This window comes from Manis javanica, chromosome 7, assembly GCF_040802235.1.
Source record: "Manis javanica isolate MJ-LG chromosome 7, MJ_LKY, whole genome shotgun sequence".
Classification (NCBI taxonomy): Eukaryota; Metazoa; Chordata; class Mammalia; order Pholidota; family Manidae; genus Manis; species Manis javanica.
Window position 1 is genome coordinate 34,892,429 of NC_133162.1, and position 19,079 is coordinate 34,911,507.

At 34.6% G+C, this 19,079-nt stretch overlaps 1 protein-coding gene across 2 annotated transcripts in view; it reads right to left on the bottom strand.

The window, feature by feature from the left end:
- The window catches only part of BTAF1 (B-TFIID TATA-box binding protein associated factor 1), a 131,971-nt gene that overhangs the window by 50,340 nt on the left and 62,552 nt on the right, over positions 1-19,079 (bottom strand). For both annotated transcript variants that reach the window (XM_073240707.1, XM_073240706.1), the window contains exons 15-23: positions 16,918-17,022; positions 16,031-16,180; positions 15,592-15,734; positions 15,173-15,347; positions 13,514-13,717; positions 7,150-7,576; positions 5,878-6,068; positions 4,001-4,154; positions 3,476-3,585 (exon numbers count right to left, since the gene is read on the bottom strand). In XM_073240707.1, the coding sequence (XP_073096808.1) occupies positions 3,476-3,585; positions 4,001-4,154; positions 5,878-6,068; positions 7,150-7,576; positions 13,514-13,717; positions 15,173-15,347; positions 15,592-15,734; positions 16,031-16,180; positions 16,918-17,022 (1,659 nt within the window). The remainder of the gene's footprint in view (positions 1-3,475; positions 3,586-4,000; positions 4,155-5,877; positions 6,069-7,149; positions 7,577-13,513; positions 13,718-15,172; positions 15,348-15,591; positions 15,735-16,030; positions 16,181-16,917; positions 17,023-19,079) is intronic.

Below are 19,079 nucleotides of genomic sequence, written 5' to 3' on the forward strand. Positions count from 1 at the left end.
GCAAAACTCCCCTGTATAATATACCCTCTTAGGCATTAGGGAACACTTGATTCTTTCAAATATTAATAGGGAATGCATCAAAAGGCACCTGCAAGGTTTTCCCACTGAGGTTGGGAAAGTGACACCACACATTACCAGCTACCTCCAAAATTGGTAGCACTGGCTTAGCTTTAATTATATACTTTTTACTCTCTGGTTGAAGTGATGCTTATTTTGTTCAAGGCACTATACTTTGGTAAATAGCTTCCACTTTAACTTCCTGGCTTACCATAGGCATTATGATCACAACAGCATAATATATCCCATTGTTAACTGTCAGCTCTGTGAACACTAAGATTAATGTCGATGAGAGCCAGATATCTGCTCAACAGACTAGCCTTACAGCTCAGTTGGGATGCATATTGTTGAACATGAAGGGAAGACCATATGGATGGATTCTGTCCTTTTTTACTAATGATAAATCAGCAAAACTTAACAGGTAATGAGATATACAGTATAGGCAGAAAAAGTTCATTATTCTCTTCTAGAGTTTCCCTTTTAGGTTAATATGAATAGATACTTGGAACTAGCACCCTTCAAAGCAGTATAAATTGCAGAGAGCTTCCTGTTGCAGTTATATGGAAGGAATACTACAGGCATACAATCAGATAGCGAGGGTTCAGTTCCAGATGAACTCAATAAAGCAACTATTGCAATAAAGCAAGTCTAATGAATTTCTTGGTTTCCTGGTGCATATAAGTTACACTTACACTATCATGTAGTCTATTAAGCATGCAATAGCATTATTGCTTTTAAAAAAAAGGTTACCATGATTGAGTCACAATCTTTTTGCTGGCAGAGTATTCCACATTTGTGTGGATGGCTGCTGACAGATCAGGGTGGTGGCTGCAGAAGTGTGGGGAGGCTATGGCAATTTTGGAAAGTAAGACAACAATGAACTTTTGCTGCTACAATTGACTCTTCCTTTCACAAGTGATTTTTCTGCAGCATTCAATATTTTTAGATAGCAGTTTACCCACAGGACAACTTCTTGCAAAATTGGGAATCAACCCTCTCCTACCCTGCTGCTGCTTTATTAAATAAATTAATGGAATATTCTTAATCCCTTGATGTCATTTCAACATTCTTCACAGCATCTTCAACTGGGAGTAGATCTACCTCAAGAAACCACTTTCTTACTCATCCTTAAGAAGCAACTGCTCATCCTTTCAAGTTTTATATGAGATTGAGTCACACTGTCAGGCTTCACTTCTAATCCTAATTCTCTTGCTGTTTCCACCATATCTGCAGTCACTTCCTCCACCTTGGACTTGAACCCATAAGGGTTGGAATCAACTTCTTCCAAACTCCTGTAATGACACTTGACTTCTCCCTATTAATCACAAATGTTCTTAATGACATCTAGGATGGTGAATCCTTTCCAGAAGGGTTTCAGTTTACTTTGCACAGATCCACAAAGGAATCGCTCTCTATGGCAGCTATCGCCTTATGAGGTATATTTCTTAAATAATAAGACTTGAAGGTTGAAATGACTCCTTTGATCCAAGGGCTGCAGAATGCAGGGATGTTGTGTTAGCAGGCATGAAAATAACATTGTCCATCTCCACCAGAGCTCTTGGGTGCCCAGGTACACTGTCAGTGAGCAGTGATAATATTTTGAAAGGAGCCTTTTTTCTGAGCAAAAGGTCTCAACAGTGGGCTCAAAATATTCAGGAAACCATGTTGTAAGCAGATGTGCTGTCACCCAGACTTTGTTGTTCCATTTATAGAGCATGGCAGAGTAGATTTAGCATAGTCCTTAAGGGCCCTAGGATTTTCAGAATGGTCAATGCATTGGCTTCAACTGAAAGTCACCAGCTACATTAGACCCTAACAAGAGGGCCCATCTTTTGACGCTTTAAAGCCAGGCACTGACTTCTCTCTCCTGCTAGGGAAGTCCTAGGAGACATCATCTTCCAACATAAGGCTGTTTCATCTGCATTGAAAAACCTGCCATTTGGTGTAGCCACCTTCGTCAATTATCTTAGCTAGATCTTCTGGATAACTTGCTGCAGCTTCTATATCAGCCCTTGCTGCTTCACCTTGCACTTTTATGCTGTAGAGGTAGTTTCTTTGCTCAAACCTCATGAACCAACCTCTGCTAGCTTCTGATTTCCTTCTGTAGCTTCCTTACCTCTCTGAGCCTTCATAAATTAAAGAGAGTTAGGGCCTTGCTCTGGAATAGGCTTTGGCTTAAAGGAATATTGTGGCTGGTTTGATCTTCTATCCAGACCAAACTTTCTCCGTATCAGAGTAAACCTGTTTCACTTATCATTCACGTGTTCACTGGAGTGGCACTTTAATTTCCTTCAAGAATGTTTCCTTTGCATTCACAACTTGGTTAACTGGTGCAAGAGGCCTTGCTTTCAGCCTATGTCAATGTATTCCTTACTAAATTAAATCCTTTCTAGCTTTTGACGTAAAGTGAGAGATGTGTGACTCTTCGGTCACCTGAACACTCAGAGGCCACTAGGGTTGTTATTAACTGGCCTAATTTCAATGTTGTAACTCAGGGAATAGGGAGACCCAAAGAGTGAGAGAGAGACAGGGGTATGGCCAATTGGTGGTGCAGTTGAAATACTTACAACATTTATTGGGTAAGTTCACCATCTTATATGGTGAACTTATATGCAGTTCATGGCACCCCAAAACAATTACCATAGTAACATTAAAGATCACTGATTACTCATCACCATAACAAATATAATAATGCAAAGGGTTTAAAACTGTGAGAATTACCAAAATGTGACACACAGAGGTATACAACCTGTTGGAAAATGGTGCCAAGACTGCTGAATGCAGGGACGCCCACAAACCTTCAATTTATTTAAAAAAAGCAGTATCTTTTTTTTAAAAGCAAGAGAGAGAAGTGAAGTGCAATAAAGCAATGCACAATGAAATAAGATATGCCTGTACTTTCTTCTTTAGGAAAAAAAAAGAAAATTTTTCAGTCTGTTCCCTTCTCCTGTTCCAATTAAAAAAAAATTGCTTATAGTTAAAACACCAACTGGTACTCTATCTTTGTCACTCACTAGTTTCATCTTGGGTAGATAACTTTCTTCTACCTTTACACTTATCTTGGGAAAGGTTTTAGTACCTGTGCTCTTCCTTTCTTGAAGCTAGACTATCAATGTGGTGTCGATGGTCAGGGCCGGCTTTCCTTCCTGTTTACACCTGGTTTCTGTGTTATTAGAGCCCTGTCCCAACTGCCCCACATTCTAAGCTCCCAAAGTAGATTTTCTATCATTTATGTGCCCAGTGCCACCTCAAAGCCCACAAGAATTGTGCTGTCCATACAGAAGTACTCTAGTTAAGTTATATAAAAGAAAATACAAATCACTAAGGATGGCATCAAAGTTGCATTTTCAAACTTAAGACTTTTTAATAAGACCACTTGTTTTATTAGAAGAAAACTATATTTGTATTAGTTAGTTACCAAGGGATGAAGCTCAGAATCCATTGAAGCTGCTGCTGTTTCAAAAACTTGCAGAGAATTCACTAATTCTTGGGCAGGGCCATCTCCCTTTTCCAGGAGGGTCTTCCCATCTATTAAAATATATTGCATATATCTAAGTGCATATCACCTTGCAAATAACTTTCAAAATGTGGAGCCCACAAAAAGTTTTAGCATCTCCCCAGCTACCACAGGAGAATCTATTTTGCTTTTTAATGTAAAATTAAATGCTATACCATTAATTTAAGTGTTGAGGTACTAAAAACAAGGAAGTTTAACATAATGATCCATTTCAAATATCTTTCTAAATATGTAATAGAAAAAAAAAAGCAAAAAATATACCAAATCACATGAAAATGAATGTTTTACCAAGACCTTCCATTTTAAAACTTAACAGGTGGTATGGAATAAATAGGTATAACCATTTTTATTTTAAAGGAATATATATATATATCAGATGTATATTGAAATTAGTTAAAAATCCAACTCAGAAAATTATGTACATACCAAAATTACTTATGTTGATTGTATTTCTCAGTGGACCAACCATAGCATCCCAGAGATGTGGCAACTTCACTGCCATTTCACCACCAAAATGCTTCACTATAGTTGTCAAGGCAAATTCAGCTCCTCTCCGTTGTACCACGTAAGGCTTCTGGGCCTAAAATTAAATGTTAGTTGAAACTAGAATTTTGGAAAAAAAGGATAATGTATTTGAAATTTTATTAAGAGAACTTCAAAGTCATCATCTAAGAATGCATGGTGTTATCATTAACTAAGCAATTATTGGATATACTTATCCTAACACAAGCATTTTCATAATTATATAAGCATAAAACCCCAAACTAGATTTTCATGTCTAAAGTAAAACACTTTTTTGGCGTTGGGGTAAGGAAAAGAAGATTATGGGCAGTTTGTAGAGACAGTCCTAAGTGATAGTTTTTTTCTTCTTCTTATCCCAAGGAAACAACAAATTACAAAGGAGATTATGATTTGTCCTTATTTAAAGCAAGTCAAATTAGATTTTTGGTTTCCCAACACCTATAAAAGTTGTTTACATTGTACTGTAGTCTACTAAGTCTGCAATAGCAGTATGTCTAAAAAAAACGTACATACCTAACTTAAAAAATATTTTATTGCTAAAAATGCTAACCATTACCTAAACATTCAATGAGTTTAATCACTGATCACAGATCATAACAAATATAATTATAATGAGAAAGTTTGAAATACTGTAAGAAAAACCAAGATGTGACACAGTGACACAAAGTGAGCAAATGACACTGATGGAAAAATGGCACCAATTTTGCTTGATGCAAGGTGACCACACAACTTCCATTTGTAAAAAACACAGCATCTGTGAAGCCCAATAAAGCAAAGTACAAAAAAATGAGGTATACCTATAGCTTTAAAATTATTTTTAAGTGGTAGAAGAACTATGCAAACCATAGAGGTATAATTATCAAAATCACAGTTAATTTTTTATTAAGATTATTATGGGAAGAAGATAGTGAAAAGCATTCATTCGTAGAATATTTTAAAGGAAATAAAGATAATAAGCTAAGATTCTGATTTGAAAAAACATAAATAGGACTGTATTTTGCAGAAATGTATTGAACTCATGTCTTTTACCATTGAGAGTTTACTGATGAACTCAGGTAAATTTTTATGTTATGCAACCAAAAGAGCTATCTAAAGCATTCATTCCATTGTTAATATTATGAGTGTAAGATTTTCAAAAACCAAACACTTTTTAAAATTGCCTTTAAAGAAGATTGTACTGTAGAACAAGTAGACCAATGATACAGGAAAGAAAACACAAACAGATCCTCACATATATGAAGTATGATATATAACAGAGGTGTCATAAATAAGAGAGGAAAGGATTCAATAATGGGATAACTGGCTATTCATATGGGAAAATAAATTTAGATTCCCACCTAACATCACAGATTTAATAAGTTCCAGGCTGGCTAAAAGTCAAATGACTATTATTTGACAGTTACAAACTTATCCTCTGAGTATCAACAGTAATTCCTGACATTGACAGGACTTTTAAGAAGTTACCTTTCACTGTGATATCTCTGTAGTCACTATTTTAGGAGTTTATTAGTTTATATTTATGAATGACTTATGTACCCACTATCAAGAGGTTTTGTTGCCTAGGAAGATAATAAAAGTTAAGCTGATAAAGATAGAAGAGGCATGAGAAATTTGAAGAAGTTTGCAGTTTTTCTGGGTCATACTGCTAGAGTACGCCAAAAGGTTATTAATCCTAGATCTTTCATTAAAAAATATAAAAATACAAATCTGGAAGCTGGTAAGACAACTCAATCTGTAAAATATTTTTTAAAAACCTGAATAGTCAAAGAAAAAAACTTTACCTCATCAAGTTCAACAAGGGTATTTCCACCACTTCCTGCAGGAAGATCTGCTATTTGAGCTTTTACTGCTTTGGGGGTCGGACCTCGCCTACTTGTGATAGCAAAAGCAGCTTTCTGATGCCTGTAGAGTGTAATTATACCTCTGTGCTTAGTGACAGTATGGTGCATTCCATCTTTTTCAGAGTTCAATCCTAGTAAGAAAGAAGTTAAATAACCTTATTAAGCATAACATAGGTGATCAAATGCTTTCTGCTACAAAGAGATAAAACATATTTTAAAACTATGTATTTTAAGCCTCAATTTTTATAGACCAATGATATTTTCTTTAGATAATGAAATGGTAACATACTAATTTGTGACATTGTTCAGTTAGATGTTTTGGTATTTGCATAGGATCATACTTAATCAGTCATAGAATCATGTTAACAAGAAATACCACATGCAAAAATGACTATGCCTTCAATTAAAGTACATTAAGTTTTTTAAAAGATGTATATTTTTAGGTAACAAAAGAAATATTAAGAAGTATTCCACGCAAGTCTCTCAGTTACCATGAATTCAGAAACATCAACCACTGCAAAATACGGCTGCCTCACAGCACGGGGGGAGAGGGAGGAGTGTCACCCTATGACATTTTTAAGATGTTGATATTCACAATAACCCTTTACTTTTCCAGTTCATTTACATTTTTTAAGACTTCTATTGCATCAAAGTTGCAAACCTATTAGATTTTGAATAATCTGCTTTTCCAGAATCTTAACAAAAATCATATAGGAGTAAGGCATGTGAAGGAACAATGGTCCCTGAGACTAGCCTACAGAGAGCAATTCTTATTTTCCATGTAAACTCTCCAGATGAAAACAGAAAAGTTGCTTAAGCATTATTTGCTAAAGGTAACAAACTTCACTTATTTCATAAGATATACATTAAATTAGAGAAACAGAGTTTTACAGGAAGAACTTGCATTCAACATTTGACACAAACTTCTAGCCCAGTTTTAATAGTAAACCATATAATAATGGTCTTGAACAAGAAGGGTTAACACCTGTCTCATAGATCTCAGTCATTTTATATGAGATATCAGGTGTTTTACAAATAATCTATTTGAGTTTAGGGGGTTGTGATTTGATTAGCAATATGCACAAATTCTCTCAAAATGGGAAAAAGTTCTACCATAAACTGGATTTGTGCTTAAATTTACCTAAAAGTAAATGAAAACAAATTTAAATGGTTAATTCTTTCTCTAACCCAAATGAAGGTTTATATATATACCTTTAGAATTTTCCTGGCCACTTTGTGTTGGTACTGGACATGTGACACAAGGAGTTAGATATGGGTCCACACAAAGTGAGCTACAGAGGTTTCTGATAATTTTTGAATTAGGACAGGGCATCCTTGCTGTGCACTGCTGAAGTAGTTTGGCTATGCACTGAGCCGCATAGTTTTGTACTAGTGTATTCTCTTCTTTTTTAATTGTCTCCATTAATGGTTTTACGATAGGATTTAATTTCTCTGGAAGCTGCTGCAAGCTCACAACTGCACATGCAGCAAACGTATGCACTCTCAACTGCAACACTTGCCACTCGTGGTTGGTCTCTGTAACTGTCATTTGAACCTGCTGTCGTTTACTATCTAACTGCTGTAACACTTGAGGATTTAAATCCAAAGATGATGTGACTTCATTAAAAACAGTAGTGACCTATTGAAAAAGAAATTAAAAATCATTAATGACATCAACCCCAAATAGCCTCTGTATACTCCTAAAAGACAGACAGCAAGCTTTCCATTTTAATTTTAAGTTTCACAATATCTAGTATTATTTTATTCACTAAACAAATGTCTAAAGCCATCCAGCTAAGCTATATTTTAATTTGACATTAGCATTATATTGTTTCAAGAAAGACACAGTCTCTTGAGAAGAACAAAATTACCTGTCCTTTAAACATATCTAATAAGTTTAAGAGAAAAATTGCACTCAACACACATACTACTTTGGTGAAATGAGAAAGCTCTAAGCAACTACGAATTGTTAATTAGAGAATATCAAAACTCAAAAACTTTATTTTAGGTAAGAATATTCTCAACCCAAAAGCTTTTAGGGTAGCTCATGCTAAGCTACTGTTATTAATGAAAATAACTGGATTATTTTTCTTATTTCTTCAACCTCTTTTCTGGTGAAAATAGCCAGGTAACTAGGGTGGGGTATTCTCTCATTACCAAGCACTGCCTCTATCTGCACAACTGTGGTATAGACACTTTATAAATCCCATTAAAAGACTGTTCATTACATCTTTTTAAACAAATTTATTGAAATATAATTCACATATAATGCACCCACTTAAAGCATACAATTTGATAATTTTTATTACATTCAGAGAACTGTAGAACCATCACAATTTTCGAACATCTTCATTATCCCCCAAATAAAAAGGCCTACTAGCAATCATTCCTCATTCTTCCCAGCCCTATGCAACTACATTCCACTTTCTATCTTTACAGATTTGCCTATTCTGGACATTTCATATGAATGGACTTACACAATATGTGATCTTTTGCAGCTGGTTTCTTTCATTCAGCACAATGCTTTCAAGGTTCATCAATGTTGTAGCATGTATGCAGTACTTCATTACCATTTTTTGGGGCAAATATATCCCACATATATACCACATTGAATTTATCTATTCATTAGTTGATAAAACACCTGGGTTGTTTCTACCTTTTATATATTTTGAATAATGTTGCTATAAACATTTATGTACAAGTTTTTGTGGGCATATTTTTAAATTACCATTTAAAGATTGTGTGATGGCTTACATTAACAAAAATAGTCTTTTTGCTTGATAGGTAACTGCAATCATAAAGAAGCTCCAATAACAGATCCAGTTTGATCAATATTGGTGAGAAAAGCCTGTAACACTAGAGAACATAACTTTACTTTTTAGTGGAGAACCTTATTTTTCAGACTTAGAAATGATCAATTCCATCATAGACAAGACTGGTAATGCTGGCCTCTTATGAAAAATACAATAGGCAAATAAATAAGATCTTCTTTTAACATTATAAATACCAAACACTTCAAGCTACAGCTGCTTGACCTTGTCAGTTCACTAACTACAAAATAATATAATCATGCAACACTTCTAGTTTGTACTTTTTGCTTTGTCTTATTGGAGTTATACGTAAGATTTATTTGAAAGAGTTTCACTGCTAAAAGTTTGAAAATATTATCCTAAATAACACTATTCTTCTGTCAATTTTCAATGATTCTAGACAGCTAAGGAAAAGCTTTCTAATTACCCACAACTAATTCATTCAAGAAATATTTATTGAGTAATAGTAAAAGACAATTAAGATCCAATGTTTTCATATAGTCAAAAAATGGAGAGACTAATGTGGGAGACAGATATATAAGTAAACAAGACAATGTGAAATGTAATTGAGGTAAGTTCAAGTTGCTGTGGGAGCACATAGGTTGTTTTATTCTTCTTAGTGAAAGATTAGTGGAGACTTGCCAGAAAAGGATAACATTTGGGCTGGGTATTTAAAGAATGGTTAAGTCAGGAATTATAGGGACATCTTGGTAAACAGAATGAAGTAGGGAGTAGAAAGCAGGGTGTTGTCCACGAAACTGCCAACAGCTTATCATGGCCTGAGCACAGGGTGCAGATAGAAGAATGTCAAGAGATGAACTTGGGATGAGCATAGAGGGTTGAGGGTAGGGACTTCCTGGCAAAATAAACAACTGAGACACAGAAGTGAGAATAAGTGAGGCACGGTGAGGTGTCCTTCCACAAGAGGAAAGCTAAATAGGCATAAATGGAAGAAGTCTGAGAAATTCTGAAGAGAAAAGAGAAGAGGAATTTAGAGGTGTTAAAAGTAAGAAAAGAAAAAACTAAAATCAAGGAAAAAGAAACTAATTTTTTTAAGCAGGGAAAGGATGTCTTCACAGCGGCACTGAAGGACCTTATTCTGACACAGCATGCAGGATCAAAGGAGTCAGAAACTGCCTAAAGCCTTAGAGATGAGTCCAGACCTAGTCATAAGGTAGGTTTTTGACTGGGTTGTGGGATTCAATGAAAGACAAAAGGGGCAGTGGCTCTTAGTCGAGGCCAAGACTAACCTTTTGAAATTGTCCTTCCTTCAACACTCTCTTGCAGAGATTCTGATATCCCAAGTCAAAACCACCGGACTAATGAAGTTGGCGAAACAGAAGAGTAGTTTCATTGGAGAGAAATTTTTCAGTAAGAGAAGCTTGAAGAAGGGGCCATTTAATAGCTTTAAAAAGAAATATTGCCACACAAAAGCAAAAATGAACAAGTGGGACTACACCAAACTGAAAAGCTGCATAGCAAAGGAAACAAAACCATGAACAAAATGAAAACACAACCTACTAATTGGGAGAAGATATTTGCAAATCATATACCTAATAAGGAGTTGACATCCAAAATATGTAAAAACAAACCTCATATAACTCAGTAACAAAAAAGCAAACAATCTGATTTAAAAATGCACAGAGGATCTGAATAGACATTTTTTCAAAGAATACAATACAGGTATGGTCAACAGGCACATGAAAAGATGCTCAACATCACTAATCATCAAGGAAATGCAAATCAAAACCACAATGAGATGTAACACCTATTAGAAGGGCTACTATCAAAAAGACAAGAAATAACAAATGTTGGTAGGGAAGTAGAGAAAAGGGAACGCTTGTTCATGGTTGGTGGAAACAAAATGAAAACAGTATGGAGGTTTTAATAAAAAATTAAAAAGAGAACAACCATAGGATCTAGAAATTTGGCTTCTGGGTATTTATCCAAAGAAAATAAACACTCATTTGAAAAGAATACACACACCCCTATATACATACACTGCAGCATTATTCACAACAGCCAAACTATAGAACCACCTTACGCATCCATCAATGGATGAATGGATAAAGATGTGGTACTTATATATAATAGAATATTACTCAGTCATAACTGAAATCTTGACATCTGTAACAAGGATGAACCTAGAGGATATTATGCTAAGTGAAATAAGCCAGACAGAAAAAGACAAATACCGTATGATTTCAGTTATATGTGAAATCTAAAAAACAAAAAAATATATAGAACAGACTGGTGGTTGCTAGAAGGCTAGGAGTGGGCAAAATGGGTCAAGAAGTACAAACTTCAAGTTATAAAATAAGTGCAGCATGGTGAGTATAGTTGAGCATATTGTGTTGCATATTTGAAAGCTGCTAAGAGAGTAAATTTTAAGAATTCTCATCACAAGAAAAGAAATGTAGCCAGAAAAAGTAGGAAAGGAACCTAGATATAAGGAAAACTTGAGATTTCAATCCAGGCAGGCAAAAAGGTAGGGAGGGGAAGTGAAAAAGATAAATTATAAAACAGCAACAATCAGACAAACAACTTTATAAAAGAACAACTTGGAAAAAAATGGCAGTTTTAGTTTTCTCTCACAGTTGAAAACAAAAATATTTCAACTATGTAATTTTTTTACTTAGGAAGATAAGAAATGAAGACTACTATTTCACAGGAACCAACACAAGTGAAGTGTCTTACTTTCTGATCCTAGAACTCAAAAAAGGAAGAACTCATTCACTACCACTACCTAAACTCAAGGTCTTACTAGGTACAAAGCTACAGTATTCAAGACACTGGTGATGGCATAAGGAGAGACAAACAGATTGAATAATAGAGTCCAGACACAGACCCACAACTATACTTTGGCTACAGTATTCAAGACACTGGTTATGGCATAAGGAGGGACAAACAGATTGAATAGAGTCCAGACACAGACCCCAACTATATTTTTGGCAAAGGTGTCAAAGCAATCCAGGGAATGGAAAATCTTTTCAATAAATGATGCAGGGAAAATTGGATTATCTTCATGAAAAACAAACAAAATTCAACCTCTACTTTATATTATGTAAGAAATAATTCAATATGGATAAACATAAACATAAAAGCTAAAACTATAAAGCTTTAATAAAATGTATGTGAATACCTTCACGACTTGCAGATAAAAAGGCTACCTTAAACAGCCACAGAACACAGTAACCATAAAATAAAACTGATAAAGAATACTTCATCAAAATTAAAAATATCTGTCCATCTAAGGACACAATTAAGAAAATGAAAAGGCAAGCTACATACCAAGAGAAAATATTCAGAAGGTTTCTAAGACAAAGGGTTGGTATCCAGAATATATAAGAACTCAAACAACTTAATAATACAAATGTAACCTAATTAAAAATAAACAAAAGATTTGAACAGACATTTCAGAAAAGAAGATCTACAAATGGCCAATAAGACATTAAAAAGTGTTGAACAAATATACTGGTCATCAAGGAAATGCAAATTAAAACCACAATGGTATTATAATAGCACCTCCGAAATGGCTAAACTTAAAACAACGGTGATAATGTGGAGCACCCAGAACTCTCACATTGTTGGTTAGAAGGTAAAATGACACTGCTACTTTAGGAAAAGGTCTGCAATGTTTTTTATGAAACTAAATAAACACCTACCCTTTGATATAGCAATTACACTCATCTGTATTTATCCAAGAGAAATGAAAATATATGTCTACAAAAAGACTTGTATAATAATGTTTATAGCAGCTCTGTTCCTAATAGCCAAAAGCCTGTGTTCATCAACAGAAGGGCTCAAACCAACTGTGGTATGTTTATACAATGGAATAAAACCCAGCAATAAAAAAGAATAAAATTATTGATATAGACAACAACATGGATGAACTTTAAAAACATGTTGAAAACAATCCTTATACCAAACAGCACAAAGTGAATGACTCCATTTATATGAAATTCTAGAACAGGCAAAAGTAATCTATGGTGGAGGAAAAATCAGAACAAAGTACTTTGAAGGCAGGTAAAGGCAAGAATTAACTGGTAAGTGGTGATGGTACTGTCTATACCTTGACTGGGTTTGGTTTTCCATCTGTTAAAATTCAAATGGTATATTTAAGATTCATGCACTTCATAGTATATAAACTTTACTTCAAAAAGAGCAAAAAAAAAATCAAATACTGAATTTTAGTTAATGAGATACATGCTTAAGTGTATTGGTATCTGCAACTTATCCAGAAATGCTTAAATAAGATGGATTAATGGTTGGATAGTGGGTAGAGAGTTGCATATACATATGTGATAAAACAAATTCAGTAAAATGTTAACTATGGATTCTAGTTGTTGGGTATATGAATGTTCATTGTGTAATTCTCTTACCTTTTCTTTATGTTTCAGTATTTTTATTTTAATTTGGGGGGTTGGAGAGGAATACTCAAGAACTTACAGAAGCAGTTCTTTCTATATTCTGCCAGTCTTAAGCAAGATTGAGAAATGACAAAAAACATGTAACAGCTTTTTCTAATGAAAGTGCATTGGTTTGTCAGAATCTCAGATTTAAAAGAAAAATTCCTTCCCTGTCTTCGTATTTCAAGAAAAGTCAGTACAATGAAATAACCTTTTTAAAGGGTGTAGGGATGACAAGCTACCAAGCCACAGACAGATTTAACAAATTAGTGTCTTTTGTGGTAAATATGACATAACAAAGTTCTAATCTTTATTTTATTCTCTATCTAAAATTGAGAAAGTTACTTCTTTACTCACCAGGTCATTTGCTTGGTCTATTGTAAAAACACTGTTGTTTACCCTATTACCAACTTCAATATGTGCATCAGCTAATGAAGAAATAAGCTGTTTACACTCATTTTGCATTCGTGTGAATGGAACGGCAATTTCATCGTAATATAAATGTTCTGAAAGGATATCAAGTAAACGTGGCTGCACAGCTAGGGTAACAGCTTTACACTCCTAAAATGTAACAGACAACAAATATTCAGGGAAAATACATAAACACAATTCTAGAGATGCATAAAATGTTTACTTGCAAACTACCAAGTTCTAAGTTCCTATTAATTTTGAATCTATGTTCTGTTATCTCTCAGAACAACTTTGTTAGTTGCACAGAGAAAAGGTATCACACCCAAACTACTCTAAAACACGAATGACTACAGAACATGCAGATGGAACTATTATGCTTCCATTAAATTTTTCACCTAATTATTTTTATTTTACTCTGAATTTATCCCATGTTTACATATATGGCACAGATTTTAAAATGTCTAACTGTAAAAAGAAATCAGAGAAGAACACTTAGCATGCACTAAATGTTATTTAAAAACTCATTAGATTTCCTAACAGTTGAACCCATAGCTTCACATGCCATACTGTAGAAATGGATATATAATTTAAAAGCTACTTACCTGCCCCCAAATTTAACTAACCCTTCCCACTCTCTCTGGTTGTTGCCTGCCCCAACCAGAGGGGGAATGGCCTCAGTGGTGAGCCATGAGGGGTTCTGTGGGATCTGGGTGATCAGCCTGGGCTTCACAGAGTAAGTCCAGAGATGCTCTGTGAGGGTCCAGAAACCGAACTGTCAACACTTGCTGTTGAGTCTGAGAGGCACAAAAACACAGCATCACTGCCTCTCCAGCACACCGAGTCCTGCCTAAAAACAGAAGAGCCTTGCTTCTTTCCAGAGGCAAAGCTGGGGTCTCAGTTGCAACAGAGCATGGCTCAATTACTTTTAGACACTGCTTTGACAAACTGCTAAGAGGCAGTAACAAGCCAACTCTCACAGCAAGTGCAGACAGTTAAATTTCTAGAATTCCAGTCAATGGAATAAACAAAGCCAGCAGGAAGTTTCTTTGATTTACAGAAACAAGTCTTACACAAAATCATAAATATTACTAGAAGTTAAAGGCTAGTGGGGCTGCAAGGGAATGGCTTATTTGGAAATGGAGATTGGAGATTTTACTCTTCCTGTGACCAAAAATTCTGCCCTTGCTACTACTCACACATACGGATCTCTATTACTCAAAGCCTCTTTTGTAGTTTTCGGTGGTATCTGAGAGAAATATAAAGTAATGAATGACCAATCGTTTCTGGACTGCTTCCATACATACACATATTTTTTTTAGGAGGGACATTTCTTAACAGATTATAGGATAAGAACAAATACTAAGTATGGGCATAGTTAACACTTTCAGATTATGACACTGGAGCTCTAAAAAAAAAGTCTAGACTAAAGGCAAATGGGAGAGAAACAGTGTTTCACTAAATTTGGAATACTTTTCTATAACTGCTGAATTTTTATATAAAGAAAATTTTCACTTTTGTTTGTAAAATATACTGAAAATAATCCTAACAACTAATGGAAATTGGTATACTTAATTTGTTTTCATTACTTTTTGGGCAAAATCTTACCTTTTGTAAAGCAGCCCATTCACAGATTACCAAAGCAACACTAATTCTCTGTAAGGCAGATTTAGAGTTCAAATGGAAGAGTAGTAACTGCCCAAGGGATTCAGCTGGTTTAATTTCTTGGGTTACTACATTTACACCTGGATCACAAATACAGCAACAGAGCGCTCCTAACAACCTAAGAGGGAGAATAAAGAAGTTACTATAGAAATTACTGAAGTAAAGTCTCCCCTATTAAGTCATAAGTCTTCACAAGACATAACTTCATAAAAAGATATCAATCTTATTTAGAACTTCAAAAAAATTTAAAAACGTTTTCTCACATGTTTTTACTGTGCATGTAGCTAGTGTGATGGAAGAAAGACTGACATATATCAAAGTGACCTTTTGGTTAAATGACTTTTCAACTTATGCATACTTACTTAGCTGCCATCATTCTGGCCCGCATAACCACAAAATCCCTAGTGGCAGGTTCTTCCATGATGGTGTCTGCACCTGCAATGTACTCCTGAAGTACTTCTTTGCTCTGGCTTTGGCCTTGGCGTACCTTACCACCTGTTTTTTCCTAACGGGAAGGAAGGGGAAAAAAATTAATCATTAAAATTTAATAGACAACATCAAAAATACTCTCATTTGTTGTTATTCCTGTAAAACATAATCCCAGTAAAAGTTTTTTTCACAAAATTTCAACAGATAAAAACTACTATGTACTTTGTCAAGGTCTTAACAAAATAATAATTTCTCCCTATGTTATATGAATGAAGTCATACTTACAATAAGGCAACACAGATTTCTTACATGATTACTCTATTAATAATGATGAGCTGAACATACAAATACATTACATCCCTCTACACTTACCTTGGCTCTAGCTTTTACTTCCAGCAACATATTTAAATCAATAGGTAAATGAGAAGGCTGCATCATTAAGCAAAGCCAAGCACCCATCCACGGACAAGCAGCTGCCACCACATACTGAACTGAAGCCTTGCTCAACAATTCCATCCAAACCTATAGAGTGAAAGGGGAACAGGAAAGTGAAATTTTTCTAGTAAGGGCTAATGAAACACAACAGTTATTTTTAGGGATACTGAATGGGGGAAAAAAAGGTAGGAAATAGCACAGAGATTGATTTTAAAATTCAACATAGACGCTTATCTTTTAAACACTGTTTCTCGGTGAGTTTGTATACTAAAAAAAGTAATACAAAAAATTTTCTTTGGTATTTTATGAAAATCACTTAAATGATATCAATTCAAGACTAATTCAAGACTAACTTAACAGGTTTTAAAGGTCCAACAGTACCATTTCTCCCATAAATATTATTAAATATGTCAAATGGTCCTTTAAAAAGATTCCAACACATATGGCCAATCTTACTAAGGGGAAAAAGTACAAGTTTCAACTATGACAATAAGACTCTATATTTACCAATAAACCCCAAAAGATATTTTGTAGGATCAATAAGCATACTGATAAATAGCATAATAAGTGATGGAGAAGTCTTCTCTTCATTATATTTTTTATCCTAGGGCTATAGAAAGTACTTAAGATACTTGCTTAGTAAACTTCACTATTCCATTCCATAAAAAGCCTATTGTCTCATCTTGCAGATCTCCAGCCTTTTCAAATCTCCTGGACAATTTCTAATTAATTAAAATTCCTGACCAACAACAGTACAGTAATTATGAATATTAAAAATCTACCAAGTTACTGGGAAAAAGAGTACAGATATATTCACTATGTACCTTAAGAATGAGGTCCAGAATTTCCTGGCTGCTTTCTAAAACACAAAACTGAAAAATGTGTCGCAGCATGTCAGGCATGATAGGTATTAGCCAAGATGAAGAGTTCTGAAAACAAAAACAGAATCACAGCTACAGCATATAATTCTTGAGTTGTAACTCAAATAACAGAGGTATTACCATGAAAAGACTGTACAGCTTTATCAGAAAGGTTCAACTGGTAATAAATTTTGAAGAGATTTTGGAGTAACAGCACCATACTTTTTATTCTAATTCTTTGTGGAGAAATTAAATGGCATCTAATCCCTGGGAAGCTGGATAAAGTCTGGTTATGATAAATAACACTAAATTTTGCTTCAAATAAGTTGAAATCTTCCCTATGGAAGCAAGCTAAATGGCAACATCTCCTTGGTTACATTATATATTACTACTCTGTTCAGGGAAATTTGAAAATGATTAAATTGCTGCTGTGCCGGATGTTGAGGGTTTAAGTTCTACATGCTCACCAATAATGCAAGTAATTAACTAAAATATGATATCCAACCTAACAAAGTCTATTTTGAGTTCACTACAAAATTAAGGCAAAGGTTCTTAACCTGTATTATGTCAGATACCCTCTGAAAATCTGATGAAAACTATGCACACTCTTTCCTTAGAAAATTACATACATACTTAGGTATAACATTTTACTTCCAATTTCAGAAGGTTCAGGGATTCCCTTAAGTTCAGATTTAGAACCTCAATCTAAGGAATTTTTCAACAGTTCAAAAGCCCACCCAAATCAAGCAATCAAATAGTGTTTAACCAAGTAACTACTGTGTGCCCAGAATTCTCAGAAAAGGAACTTTTTATGTTGTTTATTGTTGTTAGGAATTATAATCTCACTGAATAAGATTGACCAACAGAAAAATTCTAGTAACTAGTTCATAGAACCTATCATCACTCCCTATCATAATTTTTTTAAGCAAAAAAATACACTGTCTGGAAGACACTGAATAGAAATTTCAACTGAATTCCAGAAAGCTGTAAATTGTAGAGCTAATGGGTAACTTAGAAAGTTACTCTTAATTTTCTAGCTAATGGAAACTAATGACAAAGATAGAACTAGTTTTACATGTTCTCAAAATGGTTTGAAAGAAGTTTAAAACAGACTACCAAATCATCACCTTGGGGAGCCTATTTGCTGATTTGTTATGCCTTAACTACTTTTCATTGAAAGGGAAAGGGAAGCTGGGAAAAGGAAAGTTGTCTTTCTTCTCTAATCAGAGAGAATTAGGACAATCTTAAGAGAATTAGAAAAGTCATAATAACATCAAGTAAATAACTTAACTTCTTTCATAATCTCCTCTTATTTCTCATTTTCCTCCATCACATTTACCAATTCTCTAACCTACCTCCAACCATCACTGGAAACTCAAATAATTGCTTGTACATCCCAAAGTCACATATATAAAGATTTTTCCCCTTATACATTTTATAAACAATAAGTGTGATATACATTTTCTCTGGCTACAAGCTTTGTTAGACTAGTAAATTCTACTTTGTAATTATTAAAAATCAACCAGGGGAAAGAAGGGATGAATAAACAGGTAGAGCACAGCATATTTCTCAGGTAGAGAAACTATTTTGTATGATACAATAATGGTGGATAGACGTCATTACACATTTGTCACCACCCACAGAATAAATGTACAGTACCAAGAGCAAAACCTAATATAAACTATGGACATTGATTGATAATGCTGGTTAATTGTAAATGTACCACTCTGGTGTGGGAAGCTGATGGTGGGAGAAGCTGTGTTTTTAGTGCAGGGGAAGAGGTAATATGGGCTCTCTGTACTTGCCGTTTAATTTTGTAGTGAACCTAAAACTGCTCTAAAGAATCAAGTCAATAAATATAATAAAGAGAGAAAACTTAAATAAAGAAGAAAACAGACACAAAAATAAAAAACCCAACCAAGGAAGCCCACCCCAGAATTCAGAGGTCATCATCATGACAAGAACTAATATTTGAAAAACGCAGTTTTTCCATAGCTTAGCATAAAGTCAACTTAGTCGATATCCCAAGGCTGGGAAAACACCCCAAATCTGGTCCACCTGAGCAGTTGTACAAGCACCCCATTTTAGATAGTTACAAAAAGTAACATGGCTTGAACTATTTTTTT